The sequence below is a fragment of the Solenopsis invicta genome, chromosome 1, assembly GCF_016802725.1.
Source record: "Solenopsis invicta isolate M01_SB chromosome 1, UNIL_Sinv_3.0, whole genome shotgun sequence".
In the NCBI taxonomy this organism is placed as follows: Eukaryota; Metazoa; Arthropoda; class Insecta; order Hymenoptera; family Formicidae; genus Solenopsis; species Solenopsis invicta.
This window is the reverse complement of record NC_052664.1, coordinates 17,105,824-17,125,025: the sequence shown is the minus strand read 5'-3', so window position 1 is coordinate 17,125,025 and position 19,202 is coordinate 17,105,824. Positions and strand designations below refer to the sequence as shown.

The 19,202-nt window shown below is 29.4% G+C and overlaps 2 protein-coding genes and 1 long non-coding RNA gene across 4 annotated transcripts; 2 read left to right on the top strand and 1 right to left on the bottom strand.

The window, feature by feature from the left end:
• Positions 1-119: 119 nt before the first annotated feature.
• On the bottom strand, positions 120-9,047 carry LOC105197940 (protein real-time). 2 transcript variants are annotated; one of them, XM_039455736.1, is made up of 17 exons: positions 8,950-9,047; positions 8,749-8,869; positions 8,211-8,360; positions 7,829-7,960; positions 7,522-7,650; positions 7,334-7,434; positions 6,943-7,022; positions 6,554-6,856; positions 6,310-6,398; positions 6,098-6,235; positions 5,866-5,986; positions 5,488-5,612; positions 4,202-4,273; positions 3,237-3,483; positions 3,015-3,130; positions 2,283-2,425; positions 120-2,197 (listed from the first exon to the last, which is right to left on the bottom strand). In XM_039455736.1, the coding sequence occupies exons 2-17, from the start codon at positions 8,809-8,811 to the stop codon at positions 2,128-2,130; spliced, it is 2,079 nt and encodes a 692-aa protein (XP_039311670.1). In that variant the 5' UTR covers positions 8,812-8,869; positions 8,950-9,047; the 3' UTR covers positions 120-2,127. The 2 variants fall into 2 exon arrangements, with proteins under 2 accessions (XP_039311670.1, XP_025987981.1); XM_026132196.2 differs by lacking the exon at positions 4,202-4,273 and having other exon boundaries at positions 8,749-9,013.
• A 1,181-nt stretch (positions 9,048-10,228) lies between these two features.
• LOC105197941 (UBX domain-containing protein 6) lies at positions 10,229-12,898 on the top strand. Its single transcript, XM_011164555.3, has 6 exons — positions 10,229-10,712; positions 10,872-11,034; positions 11,111-11,260; positions 11,384-11,789; positions 11,882-12,177; positions 12,269-12,898. Exons 2-6 carry the CDS (start codon positions 10,958-10,960, stop codon positions 12,654-12,656), a joined length of 1,317 nt encoding a protein of 438 aa, XP_011162857.1. The 5' UTR covers positions 10,229-10,712; positions 10,872-10,957; the 3' UTR covers positions 12,657-12,898.
• Positions 12,899-14,969: 2,071 nt separating this feature from the next.
• Positions 14,970-19,201, top strand: LOC120359155. Its single transcript, XR_005575972.1, has 2 exons — positions 14,970-16,007; positions 17,278-19,201. It is a non-coding gene; the product is annotated as an uncharacterized LOC120359155 (long non-coding RNA).
• Position 19,202: the final 1 nt, after the last annotated feature.

Sequence of the window (19,202 nt, the reverse complement as noted above, 5' to 3'; positions counted from 1 at the left end):
TTATTGTTACTTTATTTATCCTAATCTGGGAGAATTCCTGAAGATGTATCACATTAATTTACTGTTTGTAAATATAAAAATTTGGAAACAGGTTTTCATACTCAATAATAATCCTTGAATAAATCTGTTTAAACTTTATTGCCTTCAACGTTGTATGAGATGACAATAGAAATAACAATATTACTACCTACGTCGCTACATTATGTGACACTTTAAAATCAGTGACATATATAATTTTCTTTTTATTTTGAGACAATATGTTAATTTCTGAGTTACATAGCTTCTAATTACAAAGAAGACGCAAGTTGCATACTAGGAATAGTAATAAATTCTACAAATTTCTCCTTTCTATTAGTCAAACGATTGTGTCAATACTCATACATCTTACTTCTTCACATAATATAATAGTTTGCTACACACATTTTGTGCATACTATTAGTTATACAATTACATTTTAAAATAACTAATTGTATCCTAGTGATGAGTGATAAACATGATATTTTTAATTAACTATTTAACAAGTATTGGCCGGCCATATAATTTTATTTCACTGCATACTATTCTAGTAAAAACACACGTCTGTTTTGTGTTCATTCTAAAAATCTGTATCTGAAAAATATGTTGTTTCCTCACTTAAACTATTAGTTGCAATCAATAATCATCAAGACAGAATTTATTAAAGATGTTTCCATTCATTGATATAATTAATTGATGAATAGAATTTGTTAATTATTGTTATAAATTATACCTTGATGATTAAAGATATAATAATTTCTTATATACGAAAGCTTTCTTAGATTATATTTCTATACAATATTTACCATTGAAAGTATGAGCATTCTTTATGTTCATATTATGCATTGTAATTGACTATAATTATTTAAATAATATTTATATGTTTAGAGTATCCTGCATTTTAGAATTAATTTTCATTAATGTATATATCGTTACGTTAATTTGTCATTAGATAATTTATACTATTATATCTAAAATTAATGGACTCTTGTAGGCTAATTCAGAAAATTAATAATAACATTTTAAAATATTGAGATTGCCAAAACACTGATAAATTTAGTGCAAAAATTATCAATTCTATAATAGGTATATTGTTATCTCAAAATTAATTTACTTTCATTTATTGTAAATTTAGTTCCATTTGTACTGAAAGTATTTTGTACTGAAAATATTTTTCATTCCTTTTCACATTTGTTTTGGCACATAATAAATTATTATATGTTCTTATTAATTTTTAGGTAGCTTGATTTGCGACTGCAGTTATCACAAACTTAATTTGAACAAAATAATAATAAATTAACACAATTTAATCTAAGTTTTCTTATCAATTTTTTTTTTAATTAGAGGATTTGTGATTCTATAATTATTAATCTTTTTGCATAATATGTTTTGTGGAAGTATATTAGAAATATAGTATAATGTATTCTATCACTCAGCAATGAAATGGAATGGAATGGAATGGAATTTCACTATAGTATAGAAAATTACTGTATACTATTATGCTATAAAAATTAGTTTGTTTATGCATCTTTCTTTAAGACAAAATTTTAGTAAAATGTACTGTTTATGAGGGAAGAACGTTTTCCGTTACCCGTGTGTTCTTTATGTAAATATATGTATATAAATTAATATTAAATCACACAATTCACTTGCACAATTTGGATTATCATCCACTTTGAAGCTGGAAACTATAATGTGCTCTTGCAGATCTCTACTGCTCATATTGCAATATAATCTATAAAATGTACATGATTTTATTCTAAGTATTAAATTTTATCTAATTTATCTTTATATGAAAAAATAAAGTTTAAATATTAGACAACATTATTATATACTGTATAGTTTAACAACTATATATAACATGATAACATTGGTTATGCAATTGTCGAGATGAGAGTATTTAGGCTTGAGATTTGAAGCAGTATTTGGATTGTTGATGTGTATAGGAAAGCTCTACCTCGTCAACAAAATAAAAATATTAGACTAAAATATAAATTATATTTTAGTCCTATAAAAGATTAATGAGATTCGTGTTTTCATAACACATTTTGATAAAATATTAAAAACGAAATTTCATGTCTCCTGCAATTCAACGTCCATATTCATTGCTTTTCATCTGGATAAGGATGAACTAGCCTCTGACCTTCCACTTATGGCTGACTGCAAACTCATCATTGAACCTCTGAAGGAAGCCAATGAAAATGGCATTATAAGATTATTCTACGTAAAAATGAAAAATATACATTGCATGTACGTCATAGAAATACCTGTAATGTGCAGATGGTAATGTTTCATAAAAGTACATAAGTTGAGCCTTATGAGAGCTTATAGATGGAAGAAATTCAGCTGGGTCTTCTTGATTTTGCCATTGTAAAACATAAGTACCTGTATCCTGCATGATATGAGTACCCTATAAAAAAACAAAAAGAATTAATAATTCCATAGAAGCAATAATTGTATAATTGTATATTAATATATCCACATACAAAATAACTACAACTATTTATGAGGATAGACAAGTTATAAGAAAATAACATGTATTAAATTTTACTACAAATACATACGCAAACTTTTTAACAAAAGAAACAGAAAGGGCTAGTTTTACACAACCTCCTTAATTTATTTAATTATATATATATATATATATATATATAATCATATATATATATATATATATAATCAAAACACACTTATACAGATGTTAGCGCATTTGTTAAACATTTTGCTTTTGTTTTATATTTAATAAAACAGGGTTGGTAAAAATCATATTTTAAATATGTTTTAAACACATAATACATATATTATATTATGTGTTTCAAACACATTTAAAATATTTAAAATATGATTTTAAAACATATTATGTATTTAACATATGAATTTTACTAATCCTGTGATAAAGATAGAATAATAAAAAAGCACACAAACATTTTTATAAGTGCATTCTGTGAATACGAGCCATCGATCTCAAATACTAGTACAAAACTAATGTGAGTACATACTTGGATACTTTCACCATCATGACAAATTATGCTATGTTCAACCTTAACGTAATTATCTTTTAACTCTTTTGCAGCAACGATTTCATGATCACCGCCTATTGCGAGCTCTGGAAGTTCTATAAAACAATCATTGTTCATTAGACCGTGTATTTTGTATTATTTGAATTGTAAACAAAATTTTATTTATTTCCTCATAAATCTATTTCTAATATTAAAATGTACCTGAGATAGCACCGTTTTCACTGTTTCGAGATTTGTGAAGTACCGTAAATATGACATTATGCCGCATTACATCAAAATCCCATGTTAGAACAGCGCCCGGATCATCTGATTCTATGAACACATGATGAGTTTGACCACGGCTCAAGCTGATAGAGTGATATAGACTGTGCTCGTGTTCACCGGAGGTACCTTCCAAATCCATTCTGTACAAGTTCTTCGGTACTACTCCGCCTTCCATTACGTATGTCTGATATTTACATAAAAATATAAAAAAAGTAGTTAGTATCATTATACGTATATAATAATACTCGTCTAGATTGCTTATATAATCTTAAAGATGTTTAAATAAGACGAGGATTAATAGCTAATTAAATTTCAGATCAACGATTTTTGTGAATTATTCAAACTTTAAGTATAATTTAATATATCATTGACGATATAGAAGTTTAATTTGTGTAAAGTACTCCGAAATTTAACTAGCAAGAGAACGCAAAATTACTTTATTTTTTGTGCGCATAGTGTTGATCTATATTTCCGAATTAGTGCTGGAACTTGCGTGCATTACATAAATACATGATCTTGATTATATCAAAACTATATTTAATAATACACATAAATAATGTTTTATAACGTAGACTATTGATAAAATTCGTGTATTGTAGAAATGAATAAAGAATTATAATAGAGTAGATGATTTGTATAAAATGGTTTTGTCTCAGATGTGGACGGTACATCACAGAGATAAGGACATACAAAAATGGCACACAGACAATGCCTATGTATCTAACATTTGCTGATGTTACAATTTTTTAATCTGATATTTTTGGAATTTCTAATATATAATGATACACACAATGTGCATTTTTAATAACGATAAAAACGTCACATCTTTTCCACTAAAGCCAGTTGGTTGCAGAAAAAATTTCTACAACATATTTAACATAAATTTCGTATCGTTTTCTTACGGTGTTCATAGTTGCGTCGAAAATGTAAAATCTTCGAGGTACCATATTATAGACATCGCATATATTCATTTCCTAGTATTCAACACGTATACAAAAAACATGTTATTCCAATGTAAATAAATATAAAAAACGGCACTATTGTTTTTTTCCCAAGTTGAGAATTTCATAAAATATTCAATTATCAAAAAATAAAAACGCATAAAAAATTATTTTTAAATTATTTAGCATTTTAAAATTACTTTGGCATTAATCATTGTTACATATATCTTACACTCTTTAAGAACAAATATAATCAAAATAAGTTATTAATAATAGGTTATATATAATAGTTATATATAATAAAAAAATAAATTAAGTTGTTTTTTTATGAGTTTTATACTGATATAGAGCGTTCACACATATACAGGGTGATTCTTAATGATTGAAACACCTATCTACCATGAGAGATGACTTACTGACTTCACTTCATATAAATTACATGGAGTGCAATCGGTCTCTTATGGTAAATAGTTGTTCCAATCATAAGCCCCGGTCTACAATAGATGTAGTAAGCCTTAAGCCTTAAGAAATTGACCAATCATAGTTGAATATGAGGAGAATAATCGATCATGGTTGGTCAATTTCTTGCTCTACGGTTTAAGGCTTACAACATTAATTATAAACCGGGACTTAAGAATCACCTTGTATATATATATATATATATATATATATATATATATATATATATATATATATATATGTGTGTGGATTGAAAAGTTTTCAACCTGATCAATATAAATTTTCGGGACAAAATAAAATTTATTTTTCAACATTACCTCCTTTTAACTCAAAGCATTTATCAATTTTTTTCGACCTTTCATACCTTCGGTAAAAAACTTTTGTCCAAAAAAGTTCATAGTACTTTGCACTTCATAATTAGAAAATTTCTTTCCGCCGAGCCATTTTTTTCAAATTCGAGAACGCAGAAAGTCAAGAACACATTTTTGAAATATCCAACTAAACCAGTTTGTGATCAAACATCAGCAAACGTAGCATTCATAGTGCGGTCAACTTTCTCATGCTCAAAGGTTTAGAAGAACGTTGAAGTGCATTAAAAGGAAATTACATTAAAAAATAAATTTTATTTTGCTTCAAAAATTCACGTTTTATTGATCAGATCTTTTCAATCCATTCTCGTGTGTGTGTGTGTGTAAAAGTATTCATAAATATTAAATATTCATATCAATAAGTGTGATGTATGTGTAAAAAAATGTGTTTAATTCTTATTTAATATTAGTATATCTCACCTCTGAGGCACCACCTAGGAAATCAGGAATAAATTCTTGAGTAATATATTCACCAAGGCTTCCAGGCCCCTGTTCTTGATAATCTGTCCCACAATAAAAAATAAACTTCTTCCTAGTATTTTCATCTGCAATTTTGATATACATTATTAGAAAATTTGTGGTTCATATAATTAAGCTGCTTTCCTTTTAAAAGACACAAATCGATACACATTAACACACTCGAACACAGTTTCAGACTCTCCTCCTGAGTAAAGTCAAAAGTGTTGATTGAGTTTGTAAATGGAAAGCGGAGTGTGTCGCTTTGTGTTAAAAGTGTCGACTGTATTTTCTATTAAAAAAAAAAAAAAAAACCTACGTTAATAATATTACAATGCTTACTAATAAAGGTACTAATAAGTGTCCACAAAATGGGGAAACATCTGGGAGCACGCATGATTAGAACCCTTCCCATTGTTTCTGGATAATTTGCTTCAACTATTTCTATTATTCTCAATAATGCCTAGAATAAATTTATATATAAATTGTTAGAGCGATATGATAATTTCTAATATAATATTATATCATTAATTTAATATTATATATAATTATAATTTATTTCACTTAATCATACTTTTATTCCAGGTCGCCATAAATGCCGCATATTTAAACCTTCTAAATCTATCAATAATGTCCATTGAGAAACTGGATGATCCCAAACAGTAGTAGCCTCTTCCATTAGGTGCAAACCTTCTTCACAGATATGTAAAGCCTGTAGAAAAATAAGATATGAAATTATTTCAAATAATTTTTGATTTTAAAATACTTTAAGAAGTATCTCCTTACCAGTAATAATAGTTCATCTTCTCCAATCGATTTAAGTAGACCTTTAACATCCATTTGACCCAGCCTTAAGATATATAAAGGTCGTCCATCTACATCAAAGAATATATAAATAGAAGATGTACGTGAGTGATGTTACGTAAAATATTTTGTTAAATATCACACATACTGACTCATCATTTTTCATAGCATAACTTAGGATAGCATGACATTTGCATATTTGCAGCAAGTATATTATTGACTTTACCTTTATCAAAGTGATGCCAACCACCAGGAAAATAATCTTTAATTACTTGTGGCATTTCATATTCATCAAGGAGTTTATCAATTTGATGTTTCTTTCGCCAATGTAACGATTGTGTTAACATTTCTCTAGCCTTTTCAACAGAGAATTCCGTGGCCCTTAGGAATCGTAGGAGTGTTGCATAACCCGGTACCGAACTACCCCTGAGTTCTTCAATGCTATGTCTAAGCTGCACTAATTTGCTTTCCTGCAGCATATCTAATTTTCCTAAGTATCTCTCTATATAATCCGATGACAGTTGCATTTCTGCGAGTAAAAAAACAAAAATAAGCTATTCGTTATGTAATATTCCACTACACTTATTAACATAACTTGTTAAGAAAATGATATACCTCTGTTGCTAGGCAGTTTGCTGTCGGTGTTACATAATTCTTTGTCACTATACAATTCACTATTTTCGTCCACATTTTTCCTATATAAAAAAAGTAACCATTGCAGACCGAAAACATTGCTCAATATAAATGGTTAGTATGAATTTAGGTAAAATGTGTTAAATGTTTATTGCTGGAAATTAAAATTGCAAGATGTTACAATTAAAATTTCAAAAATTATTTTGCAAAAACAATCACTTGTATACGTGTGTGTGTGTATATGTGCTCTTGATGTCTGAAGTGCTCGTCCAGCATGAGGTTCCCTTACAAGCAACGTGAAATTTATGCAATTAAGATGTAGACAGAGAAACTAATGTATTGTATTTAAGCTAATTGAATACACCGTACTTACTTTTCTTCTTTAGATTTTTCCAGTGGGTCTTTCCAAGGGGCAACGTAGGTAATGCCTTCTTCTTTCAATTGGTTTATAAAATATTCAATAATTTCCTTACCCTGTAATTGAACATAATGTGAATTACATTTTATAAAGTTAAAAAAATTCTCGTATCTTTATTATTATATTATTCTACTAATTATTACCTTGGCAATATTTTGTGCATACTGCTTCATTGCTAATTTTTCCATCGAATTTTCAAAACCAAAAAAGTTTTTAATATCTAAACTTGCAGTTTGTTCGAAGCAAGTCCATTCTGGATTTTCAGGATGAATCTAAATGTGCAATTAACAGTATTCGATTACATAATTATTGTAAAATTAGAAAATATTCTAGATATAATTTCTAATATATAAAACAAAAATTTATAAAACTACACAAATTAAATTGCTTCAACACATCTACATATATATTAAAGCATACTTGTAATAAATATTTATATATAATACTTACAAAATATTTACATTTTTCAATAACTGTTACTCTAGTGGCAAAGCTTTCATTGTATGCTTCTATTTCTAAAACACTATTGCGCCTATTTAAAACATTCCTTTGAATAAAGTATACAAAATCCACACCAATTATCTGAAATAAATTGCTAATTAATAAATATAGAATTTATACTGACATAAGAAATTGTTTTAGTAATCTAAGGAATTTTTTTACAGCTATTATATATTATTTACTAAAAAAACTACAAAATCTAATAATGAAAATGCAGGATCTTTCAAAGATCTATCATGACATTTATTCATGTCTTTTGCAGACTTTTGTAATGAGAAAAAGAGCATGAAAATAAGAAAACCTGAATTTTTTTATTTAAACATGGACAAACCTTTTTCAAGATATAAGGTGCCTCAACATTTAATTTACACCGCCTTTCTGTAGTTCTAACAACACCATCCTCGCTTTCTTCATCCAACATGACTTCACATCCAATAAAAACTGGAATCTGTGGACATGTTGGAAACCTACGCTCATATGCCTGTAATAAGAAATATCTCTTAAATTCCTTAGATTAGATACCTCTTACAGAAAGTTTTTAATTTCTCTTTGTTTGCTCAGTCTGTATATCACATTGCAGTCTACTTGCTGGATATAGCTCAAGGAATTTTACCAGCAAAACCGGTTTGCGACCAATAATTTACGTGCAATTAAAATTTACACACTTGAAAAAAAAAAAGAGAAAAGAACATTTAAAAGACAACTGCTGCTTTGGTATAGTTCAATATAAGTTTTCATAAGGAAGAATCGTTTATTGGATTTTCTGGGATATGGCAGATGTGCCGCGAAGGACATAGGAATGCGGAATACAATAAATAATTTATGTCAATCAAGTTTGAAGGCTGCATAGTGCATAGTATTAAACACACCATCATGACGAGAGCGAAAGGATGCTTGTACACTCGCACAGGCGATTGGTATTGCTGAACCATGATTACTGGCTCTTATCACGTATTTACGTATCAAATCTACACCGAACACGCACGAGACCTATAATAATTCGATCACAGTATATACAGTATAAGTCATTACAGATAATCAATTGGCAGACGGAAGCAGACAGAACTCACAGCGCTCTCCAGTTAAAGCACAGAAAGCACTGTCCACTAACACTGTCACTATACAGAACTAGATGGGACAGAGCTCGCAAACTCGGGGCATTTTGTGACCGTGATTTTCAGTGCCACCTTGAATCCGATATCGTAACTCAAGTACAGTCTCGAACAAAAGGCTTGTTTTCTATTCCTGCACTAGACTGCACTGGAACGTTTCTTCTTGCTTTCACTAACTTTTAAATATGTATCTATTTCATTTTAAGTGCACACTAATTCAGGGAGTTTAGGAACAGAAAACAAATGGAAGGTTTATGCAAAAGGTTCTGCACTAGTTCAAAGTTTATCTTTCTTCTTTTAACGTGAACGAAAGAAGATAAACTGTGAATTAGTGCAGTCAGTTTAACTAAAAAGAACAGGCCTATAAGTTTGTTCTTTTTAACTGAACTTCTTGTTTAATATTCAACTATAAATTTTGAAACTGATTTTCTTAATTTAATTTTTTAATTATTTTAATTAAATATAGTTACTTAATTATTTATTTAAAATATTATATTTTACATAAAATATAGTATGTAGAAAACGAATGAGAAAAACAAAATAATAAGATCAACTTTAAATTTGCAGTTGGTTGTTCTAAAATTTAATTATTCGATTCTGCAAAAGCAAAGATCGAAATGTGTTGCAAGTTAGAAAATTTTAGAGACTCGACAATATCTTTATCCTGCAGCCAATCAACACGCTTAAAATATTTTGTACGACAAATGTAATATTCTTTTTGATGAGTTTTTGAACGTAGAAAAGAAATGCTTGGTTTGTAAATTAACTTTGATTTCGCGATTTAATTTATGTTTTATTTTTCTTTTACTTTTTAGAATTAGATAAAAAACTAAAATCTCGAAAAAGATAAAAGTTACCAAGATTAAAGTTAATCTATGTTGATAGACGTGTATAATATGAATACATAAATATATTAATTTTGTTTTTTTTCTAAAAATTAGAAAAAAAATACAGGATCGGTTAAATCGAGATTAAAGTTATAACATTTCATTTAATTTTTTTTTCTATATGTTAAACAATAAAAAAACTTAATTTTATCTGTTAATGAAGGAAATAAATAATAAATATAATTTAATAAGTTAATCATCGATTAATTTACATATTAAGTTAATTGGCGTTTTGGTCAAAGCTCCCTTATTTAAAAAAAAAATGAATTAAAATCTTTTCCGTTTATCGACGAATAAATGTTCTATGATTTCCGCGTGCTCCGAAAATCATCGAGAAAGGAAACTTCGAATTATGCTATATATCGGAGTGACGACTGGAAACTTGTGGCTTCCCGTAGATTTAATATTTTATGAATCGTGGGCTGACCCTGGCTGCGATAGGATCTCGATAAGCTCGAGATTGGCTTGAGTGAAAGTGATAATATCGATGCCAAGAATTTCTCACTCATGTGATGAGCAGCGCATGTGAGGATTCGTGTCCTTGGACGAACTATTTGTCGGAGGCGATCAATAAATGCGTGCTCAACCTATTATCGTTGCTGTCGACGACATTCGGTCTAACCTTTAATTTCAGCGACATCGTCATCTTCGATGACGAGACGTCGTTGAAATTCCGCGAATTCTTTCACGAACTGATAGCATTGCTGTCATTCGACGATTTCCAGCTGCAGCTGCTCAAAGTCTTCCTGTTGACCTTCGTAAGCAGCGTGGCGTTGATCTTCGTTGCCTGGCACATTTATGGTTCCAGAATTACGGAGCAATTCATGAAAACAGGTGAGACCGTGTGAATAAAGCACTTTTCTATTTTGCGCGTAACATTGTGTAACATTATTAATATCGTTTTAATGTTATATTTGAGAAATACACAAATTTATGAAAGTACATAGGTGTGAATTAATTTTTAAACAGATTAACAATGATTTTATTTTTCAGGCGCTGCTGAAGATTGTAATTCGTCAACTGAGTAATATATTGAACGTTCGATTGAAATACTAATCAACGACCTTTACCCAACAAATATGGCTGATAAAATCAAATCTTTTTTCACAAAGAAGAAAACAAACGCAAAGTTCATGAAAGCAGGAAAGGGATACAAGTAATTGCAATAATCTAAATTGTTCATCCTCTGACCTTCATTCTATTTCTGAGTTTGTATTTATTTTTATATATAGATTGACAGAGACCACCAGTACCATATGTACTTCAACAGAGCCTAAAGAACCACTTAGGAGAGCAGAACCTACGGAAGAAGCTAAAACAGCAGGTCAAGCTGCCTTAGCAAGATTAGAAGCAAAGAAAAATGATAAACCAAGATTTAATACGTGGGTAACATTTAGGATTATTTTTATTTATTATTATACATGTTTTTAGATATTATTATTCAATATTACCAACCATTATTAGAATTTATGTTTTGTCAATTTGATTAATACAATTATTTGTAGATCATATGCTGCCATTCAAGCACGTGTCAAGCGTGAACTGGAATTGGAAAGAAAAGCGCAGCAGGATTTACAACAGACGGAAAATGCAACATTGAAAGAGAAAAAAGATAAAATTGTAGATCCGTCTATTTTTGCAGTTACTGATGTGTTTTTCCGTTGCCCGTATTTATCTGATGAAATATTGTTACGAGACGAGTGGAAAAAGAAAATAAGAGAATTTCTATATGAGCAGTTAATGGGAGAGGAAGCGGGATTAACAGCGTGTCTTATTATTCAAAGTTGCAATTCCGGAAAAGAGAAGATCGAGAGCTGTGTAGAAACACTTGGCAAATATTTGGATAATATTATTAACAATCCCGACGTGGAGAAATATTGGAAAATCAGAATGTGTAACAGAATATTCCAAGTAATATTGTATTTTTAGTATTTTATATTTTTCTAAAAATAGTTTCAAAATTTAATTAAATAATTTATATACATAACGACATATTTTTATAGGAAAAAGTTATGCCTGTTGAAGGAGCATTAGATTTCTTAAAAGCAGCTGGTTTTGAACAGAAAAAATTATTGCATAACGAGAATGAAGAAGACTTTTTAGTATGGAGCCCTGATAATTGTAATATTGAGACTCTTACAATGTTAGATGAAGCATTAAAGTCTGCTGAACCCATTCCTATTGAATTGGATAGGAATTTACAAGTATTAATGCCTAGCCAAGCTCGTGTGAGAAATGAATTGCCACCTAGCTTCTTCTCGATATCAGCAGAAGAAATAAAAAAAGAACAACAGTTGCGGTAAGTTTATATATTTGATGGAAAGAGATTTTTTAAAATTTCTAGATAATATAATTCTGTTATCATGTAATTAAATGAAAACTGTTTTTAGAACGGAAGCCGTAGAAAGAAATCAAATGCTACGAACAAAGGCTATGAGGGAGAAGGATGAACAGCGTGTTCTTAGAAGATATAAATTTGCTGTACTCCGTATTAAATTTCCAGATGGAATAATATTACAAGGTACTTTCTCGGTACACGAGAAGTTCCAGAATGTAATTGAATTTGTTGCTGAAAATTTAATTGACGATAAAGTGCCCTTTTTATTGGTAACGCCGGACGGAATTAAGCTAGTAGAAGAATGTCATGAAAAATCACTTTTAGAATTACGATTAATACCTACAGCTATATTGGAATTCTCATGGAATGTAACTGACAAACAAAGTATGCCTAAGAGATATTTGAAAGAAGAAGTACTTACTTATATACAATCAGTTTGAAAGTAATATATTTTGGTACAGATAACAATTTAAAACATCTTATTTTTTAAATATTTTCTTGATATCTTTAATCATTATCATGATGTTCTGGTCATTCCAGTTTTTTGAAGAATTTTTTCTAATGTATTGCGTCTCTTTCTAATATATTATTATTTATGTGAAAACCTCAATTGTAAAAAAGTGATAAATTTATGCTGATTAGGAATTTAATATGAATAAATTTATTATTTTATTAAAGTATATATATTTATATTTATCTCTGTTGAATTATCTATAATATATAAATAAATGTAAAGAAGACCCATTTTATCATATAATTTTATTATTAATTTAATTATTTTAACTTGAGTAATATAATATATGTAAATAAGCATTTAAATAATATGTATTTAATGCTACATACTCTCTAAATCTTGTAGAGTGAGAAATTACTTGAAAAATTGCACAGACTCAATTCTCTACAGGAGTGAATTTTTACTCTTATTAGAGTGACGAATTTCTGCACAAAAATTACACAAATTTAATTTTCATTCTTTTAGACGTTTTACTCTATGAAATTCAGAGAGTATATATTATGTATCATAGCGATGATGTTTATTCAAAATAATCCTGCTGCATATTTAATTGAAGAACAAATGATTCGCTAAATAGTAAAATATGGTACATATGTTTGATGACAGATACGAGTTATATATAGAGCAAATATTATTCATGCATATCAAGAGTCTAATTTTATGTTTAAATTATGTAATTGTTATATTTATTTCCCATCACATCGTATCCCATCTATATTTTAACACATTGCGCCTTCGGATCTGTATGCGACGTTGTACAAAGTATGAAGAGTTGCCTACTTTCAGGGAAACCGGTTATTTCTGATGAACCGCAGACAGTTTTGTGTCTCAGTAATTACCTAAAACCAGTTTGGGTATCACTTACACCGCCCTCAACAGTATTTATAGATATGTGTATGTGTGTGTGTGTGTGAAATGATGATTCTCCTCTCTCATAACGGTACTGTGACAAAGTAGCATTGCGTATAAAACGGTAATATACATACTATGTAGGCTTCGATCTCTACGATTGATTCGTAGAGGGAAAACTCATATCTCCTTATGTATCATAAGTGAGTCTGTAATGAATACTCTTACATAGAAAATATCTAAGACTTTGAAAATAATTTGATAATTTTAGATGCGCTTAATAATGGTGTAGGGATCTCGCACGCGATTTCACGAAAGTTGATCACGCGTCGCGTGCAATATATCCTAACCGACACTCCCAAATGCGTGTGTAAAACGCAATACGCACCGGCTGTCGCGGCTGTCCCGTATTGTTGTACGTCATACGCTTTTTCAGCCGCATTGTTCGAACCGGACCACTCGCGTTTCCTGTTGCGTGTCAGAATAGGGCTTAACGCTGTATTTAGGCGCGTGCGACTCGGTACGAGGAATTTTTATCTTTCACGTACGCATACCTGAAATAAAACGATTGTATTGCAATCGTTTTATCTTTTTTCATAAATGTTTTATTTTTTTTTAAATGCTGGATTTCTCTTTAGAATTCAGGTGACGTGTTTTTCTGTATCGCTCAAATTGGGAGATTTTTCTTTGTTTGATTTTATCTTGATTGCTATTTACATATTTGTTACACATAATAAAATAAATACTTTTTCGATAGTCAAAAGAAAAAGTTCACTACATGATAGATAAACAAACTTAATACTATTATTACCCTATAAACGCTACACTATTCTTCGAATATTATACGAATATTATTAAAAATTATAATATTAAAATAATATTTTAAATATATTATTTAATACTTTAAATATTATTTTAATATTATAGGAATATTATATTAACGTTATATGCTTGCTTTATATAATATGGTATATTATTTCAATATCCGTAGAATATTATTTTTGTTCAAAAATTAACGTGAATTATTACGCATAAAATATTATTATACATGAACTTTATAATTATTACATTTAAAAGTAAAAATATTCCGGATAATTTAAAATGTTGAAATAAATATCATTTATTTCTCATATAACATTTATATAATATTATCAGGAATATACATATATATAATCACTTTTTATTAATATTAAATAATATTTCAGAAATATTATTTAATATTATATAATATTGTAGTTCTTATATGATAATGTTTTTTTTTTTGTAATTTACTATACTTCTGCAAACTTTACAATCAATATTATTAATATTTACACGATTATTAATAACGTATAATATTTTACAATTTCCAAAAATGTAATTTGCGTACAAAACATTAATTGTTATATACATATAAGTATACAAATATATAATATATAATATTTATTTCTACATATTAAACTCATAAACAAATTTTAAGATTTGTAATTCTTACAATATATTTTAAGTTTGAAGATTTTAATGTGAAAATCTAAACTTATTAAAGTCGATAAAGAGATTAGAAAAATATAATATAAGAGAGTTACAGTAGCTAATTTCAAAAGTTTTCTAAACGTTTCAGAATTTTTTATATTAAAAAAATTATGAGAATTACGGATTTTGAGTCTCAAAATATTGAGAGTATCGAAAAATTAAAAAAGTATATGAAAACTAATTAACTTATATTGTCTAAAATTTTAAATATTTTAAGAATCTCGATTTTGAGATTTTGAATTGCGAAAATCTAAATTCTGAAAATTAATGAAATATTAGAATGCATTAATCTAGACAAAGCAAATTATAACTCCAAATATTTCAATTTTAAAAACTGTCTTTCTATTATTTTACATTATAAATAAAACTATGAGTATATTATTTTAGATTTCAAAGATGATAACACAATATAATTGCGAAGATGCAAATATCAATCAGTAAATTATATAATATCAATTATTAAATATGTATATTATTTTTTAAATATTTGGATTACCTTTTAGCAAAGAAAATATTAAAAAACGAAGCGGTCAAAACTGCCTTGTGGAATTTATCTCTTCAGAAATTCAATGTTTGAATAATATAGGTATAAATGCATTTCAGGAAAAGTGTATTGTATTTGCGAACGTACAGTTTAATTAATAAAATTTATTTTAGATAAAGTTTCTACTACTTTGATGTTTATTAAAAAATTGATTGTTTTATGTGCAACCATTATTATTGTTTTAATTTGCATTAAAATTTGTTTTATACGGAATTGTTTTTTTTTTATAGTGGATGATAATAGACGTTCTTGCCGACACCTTGCATTGTTCTTCGATTTACCGCAGCCTCGTGGATGGTGTCTCATCCCGATCAAAATTGCATGTTGTGGTTATACAATGGTTCTCCGACCTGCTTTCTTCATGCTACAAAGGTATGAAAGGCTGTCAAAACTTGTCTCGAATATGACGAATTTATTGCAATGTGTAAACGTCAAGAATATTTATTCCTGTCGGACTGAGGGTTTAACGCGAGGAGAAGAGTCGTTTTGCCGTTTTAAATTCTCTTAACAGTTCGTAATACGTTGTGTATACTTTTTAAATATTTTTAATAATTATCGCGGAGCAGGCAACTTTCGGAAGTTTATTTAACATAGAAAAATTAAAAAAAGTTGAAGACGAAAAAAATACAACTTAGATAGCTTACTTATCTGGGAAATGTATACATATATATATTCATATTTTTACAAGTGCTACAATATTGCTAGAATATTACACAGATGTTATTAAAAATTAAAACAACATTAAAGTAATATTCCGAAAATATAATATTTTTTAATATTATATAATATTATTATAATATTATAATGTATTAATGTTAAACATATGACCGTTTTACATAATATTCATAATATATTATTTTAATATCGTGGAATATTATAGAAATGTTTGATGAATATTATTTATGTTCCAAAATTAATGTGAATTTTTATAAATAAAGTACTCATTTAACTTACATTTAAAAGTTATAATATTCTCGATAATTTAATATATTAATGTAAATAATATTACTTCTTATATAATCTTTAGATGATATTATTAGAAATGGACATATAATCACTTTTTAATATTAATTTCAATATTAAATAATATTACAGAAATATTATTTAATATTAAATAATATTACAGCTCTTATAGGGATTTCGAACGTTTATTGAACGAATTATTGAATGAATAATGCATTTTGACTTTCCGTATATCAATTTCCTATCGGTCAATCTCTGTTAGCATTTTGCGAAAATAACTAAAATCATAAAGATAAAAGCGTGATTGTATTATTTGCGGTATTATTTTATGAATTTAAAGGATACGAATGATTGCGTATCCTTTAGATTAAAGGCAAAATAGGATTATGACGTAACTTTTCGTGCGATTCACGTACGCATTTGATTATACCGCACGATTGTTTGCGGTAAATCAGCGGTTTAGCGCACAGCCCGTAATGACAGATTCGTGATATATTTGTGATTTTCAGCATCCGTTCAACCACGCGCACCTAATAACCGCCTGTTAGAATGTATACATGACCGCGGGATGCATTCGTAAATGCTCGCGTGTGCATAAGCGCGCGCTTCGTAATTCTCGCATACCGCGAATCGTTGCTCTTTCGCAATCCGCTTAACGATCCCGACACACCTGTTGCAGAAGCAGGTAGCAATGATCGCGCCGAGCCAGTTCTTTTCTCTACAACCCCAGGGAGAAATGATATCGGAATATCTGTCAGAAAGGTTGACGTGCCGAGCTGCCGATGGAACTATTGAATTCAGGTAATTTGCGAAAGAGCACTCGCTTAAAATTCATAAAGCAAAATTGAGCAGTGACTACGTCTTCATTTACATTTCTAAAGCTAATTGGATTTATTTCTCTCTGGAAAGAAGCTTGAGACAGTGAGAGGAAGGGAGGGGCGCATGATTTTTTTTCTAGATCTACCGAAATCCGAAAATAATGCGGCTTAATTAAAATTAATAAAAATTAATCGAAATCAAAGATTCTCGAGATCTCTTGTGGGGATCTAACGGAATAATTTTGACGTCGTCCTTACGGGCGTCGGGACGTTAAGAAGCGCGGAATGACAAGATTCCGAAGGAGGAACGATAACAGGTTTGCGCACGCAAAGGAAGCCCGACGCGGTGCGCGCGAGAGGACGATACCGCGCAAAGACGGCGCGGCGCGGCGGTACTGCAATTGCGATCGAGTGATGAGGTAAAAAGGGAAGAGCGACCGAGAGCATCGGAAGCGAACGGCGCCCCGAGGTTATTACCGGAGCGGGAAGGACGGGCGGAATGAGTTCGAACGAAGTGCACGCCCATCCCCCGTTTAGAATCTAGTCTACCGGAAATTTGCAGTTACCTTGCATTCCTTGCAGGGTCGAACGCTTCGGGGGACGTTTCTCCTATCACCGCTCGAGGGGGGAGGAAGGGGAGGGATCTTTAATTGCTCGCGGCTGAAACGGGATTTCCAATTTTTGCATTCGTTGCGAGTCGCGAGGATGATTTTCATTCACCGGAAGGAAAAGTAGATTTGGCAGCGGAAAGTGTTGCCGGACGGTGGGCAATTGTCAATGTAGGCGCACGGGCCTAAATTTCGCGAGGTTGGAACACGAAGGTGACAATGTCAAGTCGTTTTTCAAACTTATTTCGCGAGATTTGATTTTACATTACACCAACGTTGATCATAGTCGCGTTGTACTAGTGTTAAAGAAATTAAATACTTTGAAATTGTTGATATCTCTTTCTCTGGAATACAGCGACTTCATTTATATATTTAAAATATTTTTTATTAATTGCGTTATTATTTATAGAATTTGTAAGTATGCATGGAAAATAGAGGAAAGTGTCATCAATTTTGAGATCAACCTTTGAAAGTAACACCTCTTATTTCTTGAAAACTAAACACTGCTTTTTATGAATTTTGATAAAAACATGATCTTCTTTGATAATTAAAAAATTAAAAAGCCATAATTTATATATTCGTGCTTTTTTTAATGCAAAATCTGCTAAAAACAGATTTATCAAAAGTGGATATAAAATTTGCACGATTTTTTTTGTAGATTGCATAGTTTGAACAATATTGGTATAAGCATTGTTGATAATATTAGTCCATACATATTTGTAGTCCTAAAATTTATATTTTTCTTGTTTTTATATTTTTCTTTTTATAATAAGGTTTTAAACATAAAATCGGGAGCAAGGTAAACTGGCACAATTACTGATAAAAACAGACTATAAGATAATAAAAATTATGTAAAACAAAATAAAAGTCACAGCATTATGAGATTGCATTTGTTAAGTTAGTTAATCTAATCTCTATACAAAATATTGCCGCGTTACACGTTGTCTTGAGAAACAACATAAGATATTTATCAAAATCACAAAAAGCGTTTTATATTAGCGAAAGACTTCTAGCTGAATCCTCATATACGTGTCAACTTGTAAGTATTTTATAAAGATGACTCATGTAAATGGAAAAAAAAGAAAAATGTAGCATTACTGCCTATTATGTTAATGTTGGGGCTCATTCTGTCAGACTTAATTATTGCAGTACTAAAAAAATAAAAAATTATAGTAAAT

What these genes read in the sequence shown, in the direction of transcription:
- LOC105197940 (XM_039455736.1), bottom strand. Translation starts at nt 8,811, where the DNA reads ATGGTTCAGCAATACCAATCGCCTGTGCGAGTGTACAAGCATCCTTTC. An exon ending in ACTTATTAGTACCTTTATTA is followed by an intron (nt 5,613 to 5,865) that starts GTAAGCATTGTA and finishes TCAAAATTGCAG; the next exon opens with ATGAAAATACTAGGAAGAAG. An exon ending in TGAAAACGGTGCTATCTCAG is followed by an intron (nt 3,131 to 3,236) that starts GTACATTTTAAT and finishes ATTGTTTTATAG; the next exon opens with AACTTCCAGAGCTCGCAATA.
- LOC105197941 (XM_011164555.3), top strand. Translation starts at nt 10,958, where the DNA reads ATGGCTGATAAAATCAAATCTTTTTTCACAAAGAAGAAAACAAACGCA. An exon ending in TGTGTAACAGAATATTCCAA is followed by an intron (nt 11,790 to 11,881) that starts GTAATATTGTAT and finishes ATATTTTTATAG; the next exon opens with GAAAAAGTTATGCCTGTTGA. An exon ending in AAAAAAGAACAACAGTTGCG is followed by an intron (nt 12,178 to 12,268) that starts GTAAGTTTATAT and finishes AACTGTTTTTAG; the next exon opens with AACGGAAGCCGTAGAAAGAA.